Source organism: Rattus norvegicus, chromosome 18, assembly GCF_021556685.1.
Source record: "Rattus norvegicus strain SHRSP/BbbUtx chromosome 18, alternate assembly SHRSP_T2T, whole genome shotgun sequence".
NCBI classification, from domain to species: Eukaryota; Metazoa; Chordata; class Mammalia; order Rodentia; family Muridae; genus Rattus; species Rattus norvegicus.
In genome coordinates, this window is record NC_141551.1 from 6,389,894 (window position 1) to 6,410,579 (window position 20,686).

The 20,686-nt window shown below is 45.9% G+C and overlaps 1 protein-coding gene across 4 annotated transcripts in view; it reads right to left on the reverse strand.

Moving 5' to 3' along the window:
* Kctd1 (potassium channel tetramerization domain containing 1) overlaps positions 1–20,686 on the reverse strand; it is a 194,153-nt gene that overhangs the window by 38,995 nt on the left and 134,472 nt on the right. For all 4 annotated transcript variants that reach the window (NM_001100516.1, XM_087592586.1, XM_087592588.1 and 1 more), the window contains 1 exon segment: positions 2,743–2,921. In NM_001100516.1, the coding sequence (NP_001093986.1) occupies positions 2,743–2,921 (179 nt within the window).

The window sequence follows — 20,686 nt, forward strand, 5'->3', positions numbered from 1 at the left end:
GCAATTTTACGTTTTCCAGCGGCCACATGGGAAAAATAAAAATAAGAAAAATTTGCCTGAAATATATTTCTATTTAATCCAAATATCGTTGCAACATGAAAAGAAAGTGATATAAAAATCAATTTTACACAGTTTTTTTTTTTGGTTCTATGTCTCAAAGTTTTAGTGTGTAATGTATGCCAAAGGCGGGGAGGTGTCAATACTGGCTGTCCTTTCTTTGGGTGCTCAATAGCTGCTTGTGGCAGCTGGGAACTCTAAGAGACCAAGCAGGTAGAGAGAGCAAAGAAACCTATGGAATTGGATTTACATTCAGGAGATGCATAATGAGAGTCGAAATCATGGACTGGAGGAATATTCATAGAAAGATAGGCTAGGGAAGTCTCCAAATGAGACATTAACTGCCGTTCATTCCTAAGCTATGCAGTACCCATAGGAGGTGAGTGGAAAATTCCATGGGACATCAACCGACTAAGAGAGTGGTTAACCTTTTATCTTCTACAACTACCCAAAGGCCAAGTGGATCCAGAGCTCTCCAAAGGCTTGAACCTCTCAGAACATCAGACTCTGGAAAGACCCATGCACCTCCACTGAGCAACATAGAAGAAAACCAGTCGCTTAAGGCATAGGCTAGTGGTCCATAAACCCATGCCCGTGTGTGCCAAAGTTTAGTACCTATACATCTATTTGAGTGTACACACCTATATGTTCTTGTATGTTCGTAGTGCTTCAAGGGATGCACATGAGTAAGGAGGCTGGAAGTTAACCTTGGCTGCCATCCCTCAGGAGCAGGTTTTTGGAGACAGGGTCTCTCATTGGCCCAGAGCTTGTCTGATGATCTGGTCGGCCAATGAGTCCCAAGGGTTCACCTATTTCTGCCTCCCTGGTGCTAGTGTTCTATTTCCATTTTGTTGCTGTGATAAAATAATCTGACAAAAAGCAACTTAGAGGAGGAAAGGGTTTAGTTAGCTCATTTTTCTAGGCCACAATAAAACATTGAAGGAAGTCGAGGCAGAATTCAAACATGAGCCTTAAAGGAATGCTGTCTGCCAGCTGGCTTGCTTGAAGGCTCATGCTTAGTTATATTTCTTATACAACCCAGAAGACCTGCCTAGGGACGGTAATGCCCACAGTGGGCTGGACTTTCTAATATGTATTATAGTCAAGACAGTTCCTCACAAGCACGCTCGTTTGATCTAGGCAATTCCGTAACTGAAGTTCTCTCTTCCCAGGTGGCTACAGCAGACCACTGGGCTCATAGGAAAGCCAGGTGTTCTATGTGAGTTCTGGGGATTGGACTGAGCTTTTGTGGCAGGCGCCTTACCAGTTTAGCTATCCCCACAGTCCCCAAGACCTTTTGAGAGAAAACATAATAACCCCACATGGAAAATTCCACAGCATGAAAGTTTGTTTCATCCATAGAATTATTAAAAATATGATACAAAAATGATCCTCAGGACATGTGTGTAAAATTATATATATGAAACGTAAATGAATTTCATGTTGAAATATGGGCCCCCTTCCCCCATATAGCTCATTAGATATAGACAAATATACTAAAATTCAAAAATGTGCCAAATCAGAAATACTTCTCTCCTATGTACTTCAGAAGTAAGCCCCTCAAGCCGCATTAACTTCCCCCTTATATAGGAAGTTTAGAAAGCAAACCAACGTGAAATGCCACCAGACCAGGCCACTGACCTGCCAGACACCCACGGACAGGGTTTGGACCTTTGCATATATTTTGGACTTAACACCTCGTCCAGCAGCGACTGTCTGTGGTTGGTGTCAGTGGTAACAGAAGGTGGCAAGGAATACAAGCAGGTACTATTTTAAAAGAACGAGAATTGTAGAGTCATACCCTTGAGAACTTCAGCCACTGTGACCATGTGACCCTGCGTCACCTTAGCGCTTTTGAGTCACACCTGCTCTAACAGCTGACTGACAGGACCATAATGCTTTGTGGATAACACATAAACCTACGCTATAGCCATTTCATTTTTATTATGGAAATTGAATCAGGTAACCAAGAGAAACATTTTTCTACCCTTTTCACCCCAGTTTTCAAATTATTTCATATACTACTAGGTGGTCAAGAGAGATCTGAAAAACTACCACACCAGTCTCCATAACATTTTCACAGTAGCTATGATTTTTATTCACTCTTTTCTGTTGAGGCTACAAACATTATTTTTTTCTCTCTCCATCCCCCTTTCTGTCTGTCTCTGTCTGTCTGTCTGTCTCTGTCTGTCTCTGTCTCTCTCTCTGTCTCTGTGTGTGTGCACGTGTGCGTGCAGTAGCCCACGCATGCCACGGTATACACATGGAACTTAACGAACAACCCTCAGGACTCTCTCCTTCCACCTTGACATGAGTTAAGCTGAGGCCTTAGGTATAATTATAATTATTATTATTATTAATTTCACCTTGCTTGCATCATTTTTAATTTCTAGATTGGGTTTCATTCTACAGTCCCTAAAGGCCTTGAGCTCACTATGTAGCCCCACTTGCCTTGAATTTGTGACCCTCTCCCTTGGGCGACTGAACAATGGAATGACAGGCACATAATGCATGGCACTCCAAACTTGACTTATGGACATGTTCTCTACCCCAGCTTGTGGAGGCCAGGCAGCCACAGCCCTGGGCAACCCGTGCAGGTCATATCTTGCACTTGGCAGTGGCCAGTCCACACTTCTGAGCATCCCATGCATGCACTCGTGAGAATGACATCCCTTTTGCAGTTACCTTGATTCGGGGTATTTGGTGAGGGTGGCCAGGCTGCTGGTGTACATGTGGCCGCCCACGTCAATGTGGACGGGAGCATTGGACTTGGTGAGCTGTGCTGGAGTTGGAATGCCTTGGTTGTTCAGTGGCGATGCGGGGGATCTAGTGATCAGAGGTCTTGACATATTGGGCCGACTGTCCTACGGAGAGAGAAGCACATTTTTGATATGGTTTCTGTCGTTACTGTAACTGGGAGACAGCTCATAAGAAATGAGTGAGTGCCAATGGTGACCAATTGCAAGAAAAGCCGGGAAACAGCAGATTCTCTCACTTTTGCTCTAATGATTTATTAGCAAAACAAACCCCCTGCAACAGAAAAACAAAAAAAGGAAACTTCATGTGCTCGGGATCTAGTTCTGATGTCTTTTGGGGCTTGTTATACAAGTGAATTTTCACATTATGCAAATAACAAGTGGCTTGTGGAGAAATCCTATTCATTTCAAATGAAAAGATAATCAGTGCTTAAAACAATGCACACCCAAATAAAACACGTGTGGTTTATACTTGTCTCTGAAACCTCCTCATTGCTATGCACAAGGAACCAGAGCAGACCTTCCGCCATGTGTGTTCTGTAAGACGGTTTCCTACAGTTCCATTTTGTCAGTCACTAAAGAGATGCTGTGCAGTTCTGTCAGCTGTTGGAAGAGGCACCGTGGACTTATCACTCAATAGACTTTTTAAAAAAAATCAGATCCCCAGTTCTCTTCCTTGGGATCTGTGACTCTGGGGTGCTTCAAACAACAGAACCCCCAAGTGATAAATATGTTCTCAGAGCTCACAGACAAGCTTCTTTGCTGTGCGCCTGACCCCTGAAGAGAGCAGGCTCCCTAGGTGAGGATGAGGCAATGCTGTCCCCATGATGTGTAGTCACAGCAGCAGGAAGTATGATGTAAGCAAACGGACCAGGATGAGGGCAGCATGCGGGACGTGCTGTGGCCGTACAGGGACATGTGCAAGGAACTGCACTCCAAGAACAGAGAGGAGGCCAGTCATCCCGTGATACAGCAGAAACGCTTAGACATTGCAGCTGACTCCCAGCCACAGGCAGTTACATCAAGTTTCTGGCGCTCCACAGGGGTCAGCTATTTAGAGTCACCAATTCGATGATCTAATTGGTGATCAATTGAGGACAGAACTGAAAGAGCATTCTGTAAGAGTGGCCACACACACACCCCCTCAAGTCTGTAATTTAGACAGAGACTGTTTGCAAACACAGTGCATGACAAAAATAGTGCTGGGTATACCGAGAAGATTCTGGAAAATGGCTCTGATGGAGATTACAGAAGGAAGTTGCTCAGCCTTGAAGTACCACATGATAAAATATATACTTGCAAAAGTCATAGGTTTCTTGATCCTGGAACAGCTTGAAGAGCTACCTGAAGCTTAACCGGTAGACCTCTTAGTGAAAGCACAAGTCCAAGTGAGACTTCGACTGGGCCTGCTTTCCCAGGCAGCCGCTATGAAGGGGGGGTGGAGAAGGGTGGGAGGGTGGGGGGGATGGCGCCTTTCACAAAACCTTTACCATCTGTGTGGTGCCCTTCTGTATGCTACATGAAACAGAGCCCAGAAACTGTCACTTGGAGAGAGTTCATTTCTCAGCTCCTAAATCAGGTGGCAAATTCATGGGTACTCACTGGGGTATTCTTTTTTTTTTTTTTTTTTTGGTTCTCTTTTTCGGAGCTGGGGACCGAACCCAGGGCCTTGTGCTTCCTAGGTAAGCGCTCTACCACTGAGCTAAATCCCCAGCCCCTCACTGGGGTATTCTTTACCGTATTTTTCAATAACGCAAAATAGAAATTAAGAACACAAAAGGGTGCTTGGAACACATAAGGAAAAGGAGCTGAAAGGGTTATTAGGCAGAGGAAAAGAAAAAAACTAAACAAAATCGCAGATGGCGGAACATATTAAGGTTAAAAAGTGCCAGAAGTAGCAATCGCAGTTCCCCGAGAGAAAATATACCTTACCCTTAAAAAGTGATCAAGGCCCGTGGAGATGTAGTAAATAAACTGTGTTAGCATGAGGAATGCCATTAGAATTCATACACAGCTGGGCCTGGTAGCACGAGTCTGTAACCCCCCATGTTCCTACTGTCCCCTGAAGAGAAGCAGGAGACTGCCCGGGAGATTTTGAGTGAGCCAGTCTGGTGTACGACCCAATCAACAAATGACTCGTCCTAGGTAGCATTACTATGGCTGCGGTGAGACATCTTGATCAAAAGCAAGTTGGAGAGGAAAGGGTTCAGGTTCATTTGGCTTACACATCACTGAAGGAAGTGAGGATAGGAACGCACACAGGGCAGGGACCTGGAGGCGGCAATGACACAGAGGCCAAGCGATGACACAGAGGCCAAGGAAGGGTGCTGCTTATGGGCTGCTCTCCATGGCTTTCTCAACCTGCTTTCTTATAGAACACAGAATCACCAATCCACAAAGGGTAGAGCACCCCAGCCCCATCAATTACTAATTTAAAAAAATGCTCTGCAGCCCAATCTGTGGAGGCATTTTCTCAACTGAGTTTCCTCCTCTCAAATGACTTTAACTTGTGTCAAGTTGACATAAAGCTACCCAGTACACCCGACCCCTTGTTAACGTGGCACGAACACATCCCTGTTAAGTCACAACCTTTCCTGGCTCTGTTCATCCCCAAGACTGCCCATTAACATTGACGTCACAGTGTAAAACATTTTCAAACTCAGAAAGTCCCATAGGCCATACAAATTCAAACACTTAAAAAATTCACTCTTTTAAAAATTCAAGCTTTTTAATCGTGGGCCCCTGCAAAATAAAAATAGATTAAAAAACAAGTTAAATATTTTCTTTTCAAGAGGGGAAGAACCAGGGCACAGTCACAATCAAAGCAAAATCAAATTATAACTGTTCAAGTAATTCAACGCCCAATGTCTGGGATCCACTCTCGATCTTCTGAGCTCCTCTCAAGGGTTTGAATCACTTCTCTGGGTGGACTTGTCTGCAGTACGTGTGGGTTGTTCTGGGCTCTGGCTGCCTGTGTGTGCTCTGGTGCTGATGGTGGTGGTGGTGGTGGTGGTGGTGGTGGTGGTGGTGGTGGTGGTGGTGGTGGTGATGGTGGTGATGGTGGTCATCCCATGGTATCTCTACAATGCTGGGGTCTTTTGCTACAACTGGGCTGCACTTTCGCCAATAGCCTCTCCTGGGCTCTCTTCAGGAACACAGAGCCAGGCCTCAACTACTCTCTATGGCCCCTTCAAATCCAGTACCACCTGGGTGACTCTTTCACTACCAAGTTCAGCTCCCTGAAGGAGGTACAACATTATCCACCTCTGGAACACAGCATCTGTGTGACTCTGAGAAAACGCTTCTCAGAATTCAAGGCAATGATGTCAGTCTCTTCTTAATCACAGCCGATTCTTCAGTCCTAGTTGACCCGCATCCATTGGCCCAGAAAGGCCCAGGTTTGACTATATGGTTCTGGTCTTGTGTTAATCACAGCCGACTCCAGCTCCAACGGAACAGATAACTGCAGATTCTTCACACAAATGGTCTGGTGGAGTCTTTGCTTCCCTCTGACCCATCACAAGCCTCTATTGTCACAGTGATCTCAACACTCTCATCTTCCAAGCTCCTTCATAACAGCTCTCTGGGCTCTCAATACTCAATGGCTTTTCTAGCCCAAAGTTCCAAAGTCCTTCCACAATCCTTCCCAAAACAACACAGTCACAGCAGGACCCACTATCCTGGTACCGATTTCTGTCTTAGTTAGTGTTACTATGGCTATGATGAAGCATCCTGACCAAAGCAGGCTGAGGAGGACAGCGTTTATGTGGGGCACCAGGAAAAGAAGTCACAGCGGGAACCTTAAAGCAAGAATTGATACAGAGGCCATGGAGAAAGAACACAGGACCACCAGCCCAGAGGTGGCCCAACTACAATGGGCTGGACCTTCCCACATTAATTACTAATTAAGAAAATGCCTTTCCGGCTTGCCTGCAGCCCAATCTTACGGAGGCATCTTCTCAATTAAGGTTCCTCCTTCTCCTATTCCTATACCCTGAGTTCGGCTGAAATAAACCTAGCCAGCACAGGGACCCTTCCTCAAGGAAGGCTGGAGGTCGAGGACTAAGTCCCCAGGTTGCCGTCTGAGTTCCACATGCATGCTGTGACTTGCATATGCACACATCCACAGACTCACACACGCATGCAGGTATCATATCCCCCACCTACACATCACACCCACACCCTCACAAGGCAATAAGAAACCACTTTTAAGAGATACCTATTATGTGCCTTCCTATTAGAAAGTGATTCCCTGACTACACAACACACATCCACACACTAGCATGCACACACACACACACACACACACACACACACACACACACACACACACACACACACCTGTTACAATTCAGACCATCACAGCACTGCAGAGTTTCAATTGGACACATTCTCTATGCTGCCCGAGGGTGCTCTGGTGGAAATGAGCAGATTTGCAGGGTTAATACTGTAGTTAGACTGTGACCTCATTCAGCTCAGCTCCAACACTGCCAGGTCTGCACAGAAGAAGGAAAATTCAAAGCATAATTGATTGGTTAAGGATTCCAGACTTCCGGGTATCCATCATTTACATTGTAGATCACAAATGGGTGGCTGCTGCTAAGTTTAAAATGAAACCAGCATTTCTTCATCTGGGCATGGGGGGGGGGGCAGGGCTTAGTCTGAAAGGGTAAGAATTAGAATTGGTCTTCTGAACCTTCCTGGGTTTTCTCCTAGACTCTTGCCCTGTCCCAGTGTATCTCATGTCCAGCACCTGCTCCCTTAGGTAAGACCTTTAATTTTTCCTTTTTGCATTCATGTTCATGTACATGTATGAGGGTGTGCATGTGTGTGCAAATGCACATAGAAGCGAAGGCCGCCCTGGAGTTGCCATTCTGAGGACATCTTACGCTTTGCTCTTTGAGACGCACTCTCTCATGCATTTGGAACTTGCCAGGTAGGCTTGGTGAGCCCTAGGGCTGCTTGTGTCTCAGCTTCGCTGACCCTGGGTTTTTGAACTTGTGTCAGCAGCATGATCCGTTCTTTTCTCATGTGGGCTTGGGGGATTCGAACTCTGGTCCTCAGGCTTGCAAGGCAAGTACTTTACTCACTGAGCTCCCAGTGAGATCCAAGGCAGAGGTGGCCAGACACAGAGTGGATGCTTCCTCCTCTTTGTGTAGACACTGAATACCTAGACAGAACTGATGCTACCCACCGCACAACAGCCGTCTCCCCAGAAACCTAAAGGTGAAGTCAGGGCATGGAAGCGTGTTCTGAAAGCTGATCACACAGAAAACTTTCTGAAAACACCTTTCTGTAAGCTATGCAGTTATTGTCCTGTCCTGTGGCCTACACCCCTTCCTTCCTTCCTTCCTTCCTTCCTTCCTTCCTTCCTTCCTTCCTTCCTCCCTCCCTCCCTCCCTCCTTCCTTCCCTCCCTCCCTTCCTTCCTCCCTCCTTCCTTCCTCCCTCCCTTCCTTCCTCCCTCCCTTCCTTCCTCCCTCCTCCCTTCTTCCCTCCCTCCCTTCCTTCCTTCCTTCCTTCCTTCCTCCCTTCCTTCCTCCCTTCCTTCCTCCCTCTCCCCTCCCTCCTGCCCTCCTTCCCTCCCTCCCTTCCTTCCTTCCTTCTTCCCTCCCCCTCCCTCCCTCCCTCCTGCCCTCCTTCCCTCCCTCCCTCCCTCCTGCCCTCCTTCCCTCCCTCCCTTCCTTCCTCCCTTCCTTCCTCCCTTCCTTCCTCCTTCCCTCCCTCCCTCCTGCCCTCCTTCCCTCCCTTCCTTCCTTCCTTCCTCCCTTCCTTCCTCCCTCCCTCCCTCCCTCCTGCCCTCCTTCCCTCCCTCCCTTCCTTCCTTCCTTCTTCCCTCCCCCTCCCTCCCTCCCTCCTGCCCTCCTTCCCTCCCTCCCTCCCTCCTGCCCTCCTTCCCTCCCTCCCTCCCTTCCTCCCTCCCTCCCTCCCTTCCTTCCTCCCTCCCCCCCCCCTCCCTCCCTCCCTCCCTCCCTCCCTCCCTCGATATTGACATCTCTGGGTGTCAGGGATGGTCCGAGATGCTGGACAACACAGTGAAGTCTGAGGAAAGCTGGCTCTGGACTGTGGGTCTCTGGGGGAAAATCAGCAAGCGACTGACTCGGGAACAGGAAGGCCAGATGACATGCCGCATCATGGAGACTCACTTAAGCCCGGAGTGCGGTTGGGAGGGACAGCGGAAAGGTCCAGGGGACAGCATAACCCGAGCCCCAGTGTATAAGATACGGACAAGACTGGCTCACTAGCAGGAGAGCTCCCAAGAGCTTCACTGAAGTCTCGGAGAGGGAAAGCTACACACTAGGAGCTGTCATTTCATTACACCAGGTTTCAACCACTCACGTGTCCCATCCTTCAAAAAATCTCAATAGAACATCCTTACGCCTGCAAATGGGGATGAGGAAGAAGCAGGAGCTAACAGTTTGCTCTCTGGGCTCGGTGGAGCTGTCTGTAGCAGTGTGATATTGCTCACTGTGGAGCCTGCTGGGCATCTGAGGCTTGTCCTGCACCATGAGGCTGACCTCGAACTCACTGTATAGCTACGTCTGGGCTTGAACTCCTGCTCTTCCAGCCTCAGCCTCCTGACTGCCAGGATTACAGGTTTGTATTACCCTGAAGTTTTAATTGTGTAATTCATTCAAATTCATTTGGATTTTATTTTAAATCGCCTCTGTGGGCGCTGGCTGTCATTGTGGGTGACGGAATATCGTGGGCTTGACTTTTTCTTCATACGTTGGAAGAGCAATTCGCGACACGTCTAAAGTTTCCATCGAGGGCAGAAAAGCGTGTGCATGCTTCCTGCTGGCTGCTGTTCAGGGCTGTGCTTGGGCTTGGCATCTCTTGGTCGGCTTTTGTTTGTCTTTTACTTTTGAGACCAGGCCCGAACATGTAGCGCAGCCTGAGCCTGGAACTTGAGATCTCCCAAGCAGGGGGATTTTTTAAATTGAGTGCGGGAGTACAGGGCTCCAGAGCACAGTCGTTCTCCTTGTTCTTCCCAACAGCATTTCTGCTGTCTTCATTGGCATGGTGACAGGAAGCAGAAAGAAAAGAAAAACTACGTAATGAGAGAAAATGAGGGAGGAATGAGCCTTCTGGATCGGACAGATGGTCATCAGACACACAAGAGCACATGCTGTGTGTCTGTCCGCCTCGGGAAGCAACAGACAGACAGGCAGGACCCCTCTGTAAAGACAGAGGTCAGAACACTGCTGGTGTCAGGAGAGACACCTAGGGGAGAGCTAGAGAGGTCTATGTTAATCTGGGTGTTGCACCTAAGATGAGTATTCAAGATTTAGCTCTTTATTCTAAACTCTAGATAAATGTGGTAAATTAAACCAAATATAATCTCTAAAGAAACCTACTCTACTCGAAACTCTCCTCATCGAACACTTATATTTCAGTGAAATGCTGCCTAAAAGACCAACCAACCAACCAGACAGTCAACAAACAGTGGAGATGTGGCTCAGGGAGGGAGCTCCAGTCACCATGTGAGAGGCCTGGGGGTCCATTCCTCACAGTGGGTAGGGCCTGTAAAAAGCTGTTTGTTATTTCCCTTCACAGAATTTGCTAAATCTAACTGAAACACTGGCAAGGAGCAGCCCTCTGGGACTCTTTCTAATTCCTCCCTCGCCATATCTGGCCCGCACAGATTTCCCAGGCACGTCAATGGGTTTGTCTCTGCGTTACATCTCCCAGCTGCCTCACTCCCTGCCTCCCAGTCCCTCAAACATTCATCTCACCTACCCATCACTGGTTTGGGGAAAGTGGAATCCTTCAAGGGATTTCACTTCAGGCATCTTCCCAGAGAAGATAATGAAAAATTTGTCTCTTCAGTCTAACCTGGCTGTGTGCTGTTCAAACAGGAGCCCCGGGGGCACTGCCTCACACAAACGCGCTGTGTTTAAACGGAAAGTTTTAATGACTTTATCGGTAAAGAATGCGTGCCCCTGTCGCGCTGAGCTCACTTTCAAGTTGGACTCCATCGGTTCTGTCACTGGGGAAAGAGACAGGCTTCCCAAGGACAGCTCCAGAGAGGCATGTGAGGCAACGCATGCTTGCATTATTTTATATTTTAATTTATAGTGTACATAAGAGTGGGAAAGAAATCTAATATAGATTAGAATCTTTCCAGCAGTTTCTACTAAGACGTGTAAATCAATCTGTCTTTCCCTCCCTTGTTGTCTTTCTCCCTCCTTCCTGCCTCTCTTATACATTCAAACCACACACACACTCACACTCACACACACATACACACACACACTTTACCACTTATACACATCTAACCATACACATATACACATCTAACCATGCACACACATAACCAACACACATCTAAACACACACACACACACACACATCTAACCATGCACACACACAACCAACACACACTTAACCACACACACGCACAACCAACACACATCTAAACACACACACACATACTTTACCACATATACACATCTAACCATACACACACATACACACACACACACACACATACCTCTAATCACATGGACACATACACCTAATCTCACACACACACACACACACACACACACACACACCATCTAACCTCTCTCTTATTTCAAACATCCTGACAGGCAAACTATAACCAAAGCCTCACAGACCAGGATCTGCTGTCTGTGATGGAGATCTGTGCTTGACTTGGGCGTGTTACTTCAGGAATGAGGCGATTCTATTGGACTCGCAGTGATTCTCGTTGAAATCATCACCTTGCTAGACTGTTCCTTAATCCTCGGTGAGCTTCTCAAACAGCGTCAGCGAACTGAAGGGAGCTCCTGCCTGTCAGTCTCTCAAGCCCTGTTCTCTCATCTGCTAAGCTCTGCTTTCTATTGACTTTAAACAACAGAATGCGTTTGAGCCCAGAGAAATTACAACAGCAACAACAGCAACAACAACACAAACCCCTCTCCGATTGCTACATTTTTTTTTAACAAGGTCAACGAGCTCCTGAGTGCTTCCAATTTGATGATTAATGCATTCATTGTCTGCTTAGAGGACAGTTTCTGTCAGTCTGAACCATCTGGAAGATAATGTGGAAGTGGTTCCCAACAAATTTCTGAGCATCCAAATTTCATGTAAAAAAAAAAAACAAAAATCCCACTTAGATGAGCTCCTGCAAATATGTACAGACTGTTTTATTATTTTTAAGAGTTTATTTTTATTTTTAATTGTGTGTGAGTGTGCATGTGTGTGCAGTGTGTGTGTGTGTGTGTGTGTGTGTGTGTGTGTGTGTGTGTGTGCCGGTAAGCATGCTTGTGAGGATAGTGCCTGTGAAGGTCAGAAGAGTCCAATAGAATCGTCTCATTCCTGAAGTAACACAGCCAAGTCAAGCACAGATCTCCATCACAGAGAGCAGATGCTGGCCTATGAGACTTTGGTTATAGTTTGCATGCTATGAATGTCTGTCAGGCTGTTTGAAATAAGGGAGTCGGAACACTGCTTCCCCAGGGCCTGCCATACATCAGAGCTGAAGTTACAGGAGGTGTGGGTGTTAGGAACTGAACTCGGGTCCGTCTGCAAGAGCAGACTGCAGTCTTCACCACTGACAGTGTCTCCAGCCCCACCCTGAGCCTGTTTAGTCTGATTTCACACACTGTAAGAATCTCAGGATTGCTTTTGTAACTCATTACCAGAACCACCCCAACTTGAAAGTCAAGCCCCAGACTAGTGGGACTAGAAAGTGTAGAATACAGTTGAAACATATTTCTGTCCCCAAATTGTAATGAATCACATTTTTTTTTTTTTTGGTTCTTTTTTTCGGAGCTGGGGACCGAACCCAGGGCCTTGCGCTTCCTAGGTAAGCGCTCTACCACTGAGCTAAATCCCCAGCCCCCAAATCACATTATTTTTAAGACCATCTTCAGAACTCCATATGTCTGGCAAAGCTCCACATACACGATATACTTAGTGTGACAATTCCTACGCATCCTGAATCTGAGGACCTGGGTCGGCTTAGCCCTGTCTGTGCTTTGCATGATCCTGGAGAAATCACCAAAGCATCTGCTTCTAGATCAACAGAACTTCCAACCTTTCAGAGAACCTGTACCGGTGAAGATGGCAGGAGAAACTGCATAGTAGCCCATGTCTGTAATTCCAGCGCTGGAAAGGCTAAAGCAGGGGGATTGCTACAAGCTCAGTGCTAATCTGGGGTACATAGTGTGAGCTCTAGGCCAGGTTGGGTTACTGAATGAATCTCTCTCTCTCTCTCTCTCTCTCTCTCTCTCTCTCTCTCTCTCTCTCTCTCTCTCTCTCTGTGCGTGTGTGTGTGTGTGTGTGTGTGTGTGTGTGTGTGTGACAGAGGTGACAGAGAGGGGGAGAGGGAGCTGGAGATGTAGCTAAGTGCTTGACTAACTCATGTAAAGCCTCGTGTCTCTCCCTATCACTGCAGTCAGCTAGGTGTGGCAACACCCACCTGTAAGTCAGCACTCAGAAGCTAGATGCAGGAGGATTTGGAGTTCAAGGTCACCATCTTCTATATAGTGAGTTAGAGGCCAGACTGAGCTCCATGAGATCATGTCTCAAAAAACTGCACCATGACAGAAGATGAGAGAGTGCATCTGAAGGGGCACAGTGGGTACTTTGCATAGAGAAGGGACAGAAAGGTTCCTTGCCAGTGACAGCACCTTCCATATCTGGAATCACACACCCAGAGAGTCAAAGGGAGATGAAAAGTAATGTTTACAATATATCCTGGGCATAAACAGATGTCTTTTCTCTTCACTGCCCCTTAAACAATACTGTAGAACAACTAGCTACACAGTGCGTACATTGTATTAAGGATAGTAAGTAGTTTTAAGTCTGTAAGAAGATGTCTAGGGCTCTGTGAAGACAGTGTATCATTTTCCACCAGGGGAACCATCCCAGGTGGAGGGACTGTGTCTTTCTTTCCTGCTGTGTGTACACAATGACCAGGGCAAAGCGGCAATCCAGCTGCCCCAAGCCTTCTGCAGACCAAGCGGAAACTATAGGAAACTTGTTAACCTCTCTGAGGCAGGGTACAGGAAACCGACTAACAATGAGTGTGCTGCATCAGACTGTGGAGGAAGAGGAAACAGGACTGAGCACAAACAAGATGCTAAGCACACACTTACAGACTGCAGAGAATGGGGCACAATGAAACCAAGATGGCAGGCTTCTGAATAGAAACGGCCCCACCCCCTCTGCTGGAAAAGTAGAATCAAGTCTCAAATAATGCCTTTTAAATTGTATCCTCTAGTATTATAGATGTAGGACAGTACTGTATCATACCTCTGTGGATGTAAAATAGCTTGTACCTGCTTTATGATACGTAGTAGTGACCGTGCTTTATCAGAGCTGTTTTTAATGATGTTGCTCAGAATGTTTTCTTTCCAGATGATGATTGAGAAGCTAATTTAAAAAAAAATGGTGCCAGGTACCACAAGAGTAACAGAACTGTGCTGTTTTCTCGGGTTTTGTTTTTTTACTTTTTTTTTTTTAATGGAGTGTGCTGGATGTCTCTACAGTTTTGTTCAGATGACTGCAGAACCTGGAAAAGCTGTTGATGCATAACACACTGCTATTATTGGTCTTTTTATATAAATATAAATATATATATACAGATATATAATTTGAATTTTTTGAAACTTTAGCTGTGCTGTCAACTTTGGAAAAAAGTATCCCCGTTTACTGTGTTGAGTTGGCACTGTACAGAAATTAACAGCCATATTGGTCTAGAAATGTTGAACTTAAGTTTTTTCCATTTGTACAGGGGTAACACACTGTATTAAATATGTAAGGTCTTATCTACGTGGGTTTGATTACAAAAACTAATAAAGTATTCTCTAAATTAAAAAAAAAAGACACGTACCCCACTATGTTCATAGCAGCCTTATTTATAATAGCCAGAAGCTGGAAAGAACCCAGATGCCCTTCAACAAAGGAATGGATACAGAAAATGTGGTACATCTACACAATGGAATATTACTCAGCTATCAAAAACAATGACTTTATGAAATTCGTAGGCAAATGGTTGGAACTGGAAAATATCATCCTGAGTGAGGTAACCCAATCACAGAAAAACACACATGGTATGCACTCATCGATAAGTGGCTATTAGCCCAAATGCTTGAATTACCCTAGATGCCTAGAACAAATGAAACTCAAGACGGATGATCAAAATGTGAATGCTTCACTCCTTCTTTAAAAGGGGAACAAAAATACCCTTGGCAGGGAATAGAGAGGCAAAGATTAAAACAGACACAGAAGGAACACCCATTCAGAGCCTGCCCCACATGTGGCCCATACATATACAGCCATCCAATTAGACAAGATGGATGAAGCAAAGAAGTGCAGGCCGACAGGAACCGGATGTAGATCTCTCCTGAGAGACGCAGCCAGAATACAGCAAATACAGAGGCAAATGCCAGCAGCAAACCACTGAACTGAGAACGGGACCCCCGTTGAAGGAATCAGAGAAAGAACTGGAAGAGCTTGAAGGAGCTCGAGACCCCTTATGAACAACAATGCCAAGCAACCAGAGCTTCCAGGGACTAAGCCACTACCTAAAGACTATACATGGACTGACCCTGGACTCTGACCTCATAGGTAGCAATGAATATCCTAGTAAGAGCACCAGTGGAAGGGGAAGCCCTGGGTCCTACTAAGACTGAACCCCCAGTGAACATGATTGTTGGGGGGAGGGTGGCAATGGGGGGAGGATGGGGAGGGGAACACCCATCAAGAAGGGGAGGGGGAGGGATTAGGGGGATGTTTGCCCGGAAACCAGGAAAGGGAATAACACTTGAAATGTAAATAAGAAATATTCAAGTTAAAAAAAAAAAAAAAAAAAAAACCGGCCCCACCACTGCATTTCTCTTTTCAGAATAAAATCTTAATTTCACTGAAAGAAACAAATGAGAAACAAGGTGAACTTTAAAGTTTCCTTTAATGACCTCTAGCCCTTGGCATGAGTGTACTGTTCTCTGTAGGCCATGACACCAGTGTGTGGTTCCCTGTAGCCCAGGACACCAGTATGCGGTTGGTTCCTGCTAACTCCTTACACGAGGCATGGCGCGTGGCTTGTCCTGTAGTCAGGATGAGGGTTACTTCTGTTTAGGTATGGCAGTGCATAGGCTCTCCAGCAGATCAGGTATAGAGCAAATGCCCTCAGTAAACCTTTCCTTTCTCCTTCGGAATAACGGCATATGTATCTCAAAAGCTCCATTATTAAACTACCATGCTGGAACCATGCAAAGAATGCCCAATCATTCTCCTTTTTATTTTAAAAGGAAAGTGAACTTGAGAAAAGATAACATATTGATGGACTTATGTTGTTAAGTAGTTTCAAAATTACATCGATTACATATTTATAATACATTTAAAATATAGTATTTAAATGTACAGCTCTTTCTTGTACTTTTTTTTACAACTACAAATGTAGCATTAAAGGGCCATGAGACAATAGTTTTAGAGGAAAAGGCAGTCTTGTTTGTTTAAAGAATGTGAACAACGAAACCCCAGAAATGATCACATCAAACATTAGGAGTTTGGTAATAGGTGATGTTAGAAGCTTTTTAAAAAGTATATCATGTATGTGTGTACATGTTCATGTATGTTCAAGTATGTGTGTACATGTTCATGAATGCAGATACATGTGTGAGTTCATATGAGCTCACACACATGTGTGTGGGAGACCAGAGCAGGTTGTCCTTCCTCAGGTGTACACGCCATATTTTTTCAGACACTTTTCACAGGCCTAAAAGGTGAAGATTGACTGGCTGGGGGCCCTGCCCCGTTCTACCTCCCCAACAGCTGCAAGAGAATGCACCTAGAGTTCTCAAACAAGAGTTCTGGGGATTAAACTCTGGCCTCATGCTTGGAATGCACTTACTATACTGACTAAGCTATCCGTTGGCCTCTTTAAAATATTGATATTATAAGAAAATTAACAGTTATTACCTTTGAAATATTTTTTAAATCCTATTTTTAAAAGAGGAAGAAGTCAGGATGCTACTTCTCCATGACATCATTTGGGAAGGCTGTCAGCACATGTCACAGCCTACGGTAGAGATTTTAACAATGTAGAGAAAGCTGGAAGATGAAACTCAGAAATGGAACTCCCTCCAGGAGACTGCTTTCTCCCCTTTCTTTCCTTGCCAGCAAGGGAATGTGCAGAACGGAAAATCAAACAGGCCTCAGGTCATGGTGAGCTCATATCCAGCAAACACAGGGCCTATTTAGTTTGATCCTGAAGGCCCGAGGCAAAACCCATGGTGCCCCACACTCTTGAGGCCAATCTAGCTGTCTGTCCTGCCTGCCTTCCAGGCTCTACGACCCAGGAAGGGCAGAATGATTGAGGCTGAGGGTCAGACAAAATCTCCCATGATCCTAGGAGTCGGGGCTCTGCACGTCTCAGAGGGAAGCTGTGCTTGGCAACAAGGTCTAGGCTGTGGCGCAGCGTCTGAGGGCCTTCTAGGCTGAAACCAGAAACCTCTGCGAGAGGTTAAGCATTATCACCGCCTCACAGAGAAGGAAGTTAGCTGACTCTGAGGTCAAGTGGCTTAGCCTATAATTACCTCGTAATGAATTTACTGTGATATTCTACACGATGCCCTTTGTGTAGCGAGATAAGGTTGGCACTCTCCTATTACCGATTTGCTCCGGCTTTCCCAGAAGTGGCGGATCTGCCATTTGGGCCATCCACACTCTTTCTGTTAGCATCACGGAGGACTGTACCAAGTATGGGGATTTTTACTGGCCACAGAGGAGGCAGGAGCTGGCTGGTCCAGGCAGTGAACACCCTTTCCTCTATGGGCTCTTCTCTACCACAGTAAAGTGTCACTCTTTTTGCCCCAATTCCTGGTTCTGTGGGCCAAAGCTACCTCTCAATAGACACTGAAGTGACTGCTTATACCCATAAAACTTCCTTGACCAGGGATGGGGAGAGGGCTCAGTAGACAGTATTTGCCTTGAAAGCATGGGGACCCATGAGCATTCCCTAGACCCCACACAAAGTCTGGGTTCACAGTGAGTGCTTGCAATGCTGACTCTGAGGAGAAACAGGCAGACAGATACCTGAGACTCACTGACCAGTCACCTTAGCATACCTGGCAAATTCCATGCCTGTGAGAGACCCCGTCTCAAAAACCAAGGCAGATGACACCTGAGGAATGGCACCCAGATATAGCTTCTCTGGAATGCACAATGTCTCAAAGAAGGTGGGTGGCATTCCTGAGGATGGTAACTTAAGTTGCTTTCTGACCTTCATACTTCACACACACACACACACACACACACACACACACGAGAGAGAGAGAGAGAGAGAGAGAGAGAGAGAGAGAGAGAACACTACCGCTGCCTCCTCCTCCACTGCCACCACCACAACCACCATCCCTTGTCCAGTAGATATCAAGAGTTAAATGCATTTCCTCAAATTCCTTAACTCAGTCTGTAAGGACCCCTAGCCCCTGCTAGATTTTTAAATGCCCAGTTGCTCACCCCATCTGCATTAAAAGAATAAAAATTAAGACACACGAATTTGCATATTCATTAATAAATTCCAAATGCCTTATCCATTGAGAAATTGCTTGCTCTTTACTGTGTTTGGCACCAGGCTAGGACACTGTTGCCCTCAACTCCTCGGGAAGTTGAGAGCTCCCTTGAGCAGTGGCTACATGCTCGTAAATTCTTGGTGACAAGGAATATATACTAATACTAATATAAAAACCTTTCAATTGTCATGTTTCACATCAGGTGTGTCCAAGCTTCTAACACAGCACTGTCATCTCCAAATATGTGTAGCTATATTCACAGCCCTGCTGGCATACATGTGGACAGCTGGACATGCCTGCTCTGAGGCTGTGACTAGGTGACCTTACCTGGGTCCCTTCAGGTGAATGATACTTTGCCATAGAGAAGAATGCACTTTGCTTTGTTTCATAAATCTAGGGCATGTCGTTTTAAAATATGGCATACCTATATTTAGTATTTCCACGTCCCAAGACTCTTCTGACTTTGACCCAATTACTTTTTTGATTGTTGTGTTTTGTTTTATGGGTACATTCAGTTGTGTGTGTGTGTGTGTGTGTGTGTGTGTGTGTGTGTGACAGAAGACATTCTCTGGGATATCAGGCCTATACCACCATGCTCAGACCTCCTTATGTGTGTCCTGGGAATTGAATTCAGCTCTTCACGCCTGTAAAACAAGCACATAGACCACTGAGCCCCATCCCCAGACCCCGTTACCTTGGAAAGAGGAAGCCTAGTTGGTGCCTCTAACAGTACAGATGTGGATAAAGATTCCTAAACTGTTTTCTGAGGACACAGTGAAGAAGCAGCTAAGTGTTCAGCGAAGCCACTCCGCCAGTGCTTCCTATGGCCTTGCCGGTTAGTGTCTCTCATTTCAGTCCCCCTTTATAGCACACACATGCAGTTGGAGCAGATGGTCTTGGATGCTCTTTCCAGTTCTGAATTTTCACTACTCTATGATCTTAAAAAAATACAAAACTTTGAGACTCAAACCTCTTAAGAGAGTGTGTGTTTAGGAGGTCAGCATGAGCGTTCTAAATTCCTTTGCAGGAATGGAGAATTGGCAATCAAATGAAAGGCACTCCCAGAATAACACAAGCAGAAAAGGAAGCCGACACAGAAAGAGTGCTCAACAACCATACTGTTTTCTCCAGCTGATGGGCAAGATTAAATTTTAACCATTACTACTTGGTATTTGCTGTCAGTTGCCAGTGGAACAGCTAACACGACATAGTGTTTGACGTGCAGAATGCCTGCTGTAGGAAGTCTTCTCTGGGCAGCCTTGTACTGGGGTGTTGTTTGTACCTTCCGTGTGCTGCTTTAAAGTCTCAGAGTGAGAGTGCGATCCCAGCACTTGGGGAGCCCAGGAGGTTTCTGAGTTGGGAGACCAAGCTGGGCTACAAAGTGAAACCCTGTCTTACTTAAATAAAACACGGAGCAATCTGTGTGCTTCTGGGTGCAGTGCATGTATGTGTGCACATGTGCGTTGAAGCTAGAGTGCTATTGGGTGTCCTCATCAACTGCTCTCCTTCTTAGATCTTGAAACTCGGTCCCTCACTGAGCCACTGGCTAATCTGGCTGGTCATTGAGTCCCAGGGATCCTTCTGTTTTTGACTCCCTAATGCCATCATGCCCTGGTTTTACATGGAACCTGGGGATTAGAACTCAGGTCTTCGTGCTCCTGTGGCAAGCAATGTACTAAGTGAGCCATCTCCCTAGGCCCAGGGCCATCTTAAAGGAGCTTGAGATTCTTCAACAAAATACAAAAAGTCTGCTTTAGTTATACAAAGTGTATTGTATAAAATCAAGTAAGCGTTCCTGTAGGCAGACTCAGCATTTATCTTCCCGAGGGAACTCACAGGTGATAAAAACGGGGAAAGTGGGGCTGGAGCGATGGCTCAGCGGTTAAGAGCACCCGACTGCTCTTCCAGAGGTCATGAGTTCAATTCCCAGCAACCACATGGTGGCTCACAACCATCTGTAAAGAGATCTGATGCCCTCTTCTGGTGTATCTGAAGACAGCTACAGTGTACTTATATATAATAAATGAATAAATAAAAAAAATTAAAAAAAATGGGGAAAGTGGGCCTTTGAGGGATGTGTTAATGTTTACACGGTAGAGCCAATGGGCCCAGTCGGTGGGTATGCCTGAATCTGTGCTTTGCCAAATTCCTCTCATAGGAAGCATCTGGTGCTTCTGGATCCTTGCTCTCGGGTGACACAGGCTTATTTTCTCCTGCTTGCTTGGGTCATCCTAATTCTTAGCAGCTCCTCTCCAAGTGGGACCTGGCATTGAGCAAATAAATATGGAGGGGAAGGAATGGGCTTCTCCTTCTTATGCTGTGGCGGGAACAGATCTGCCAGCAGCTC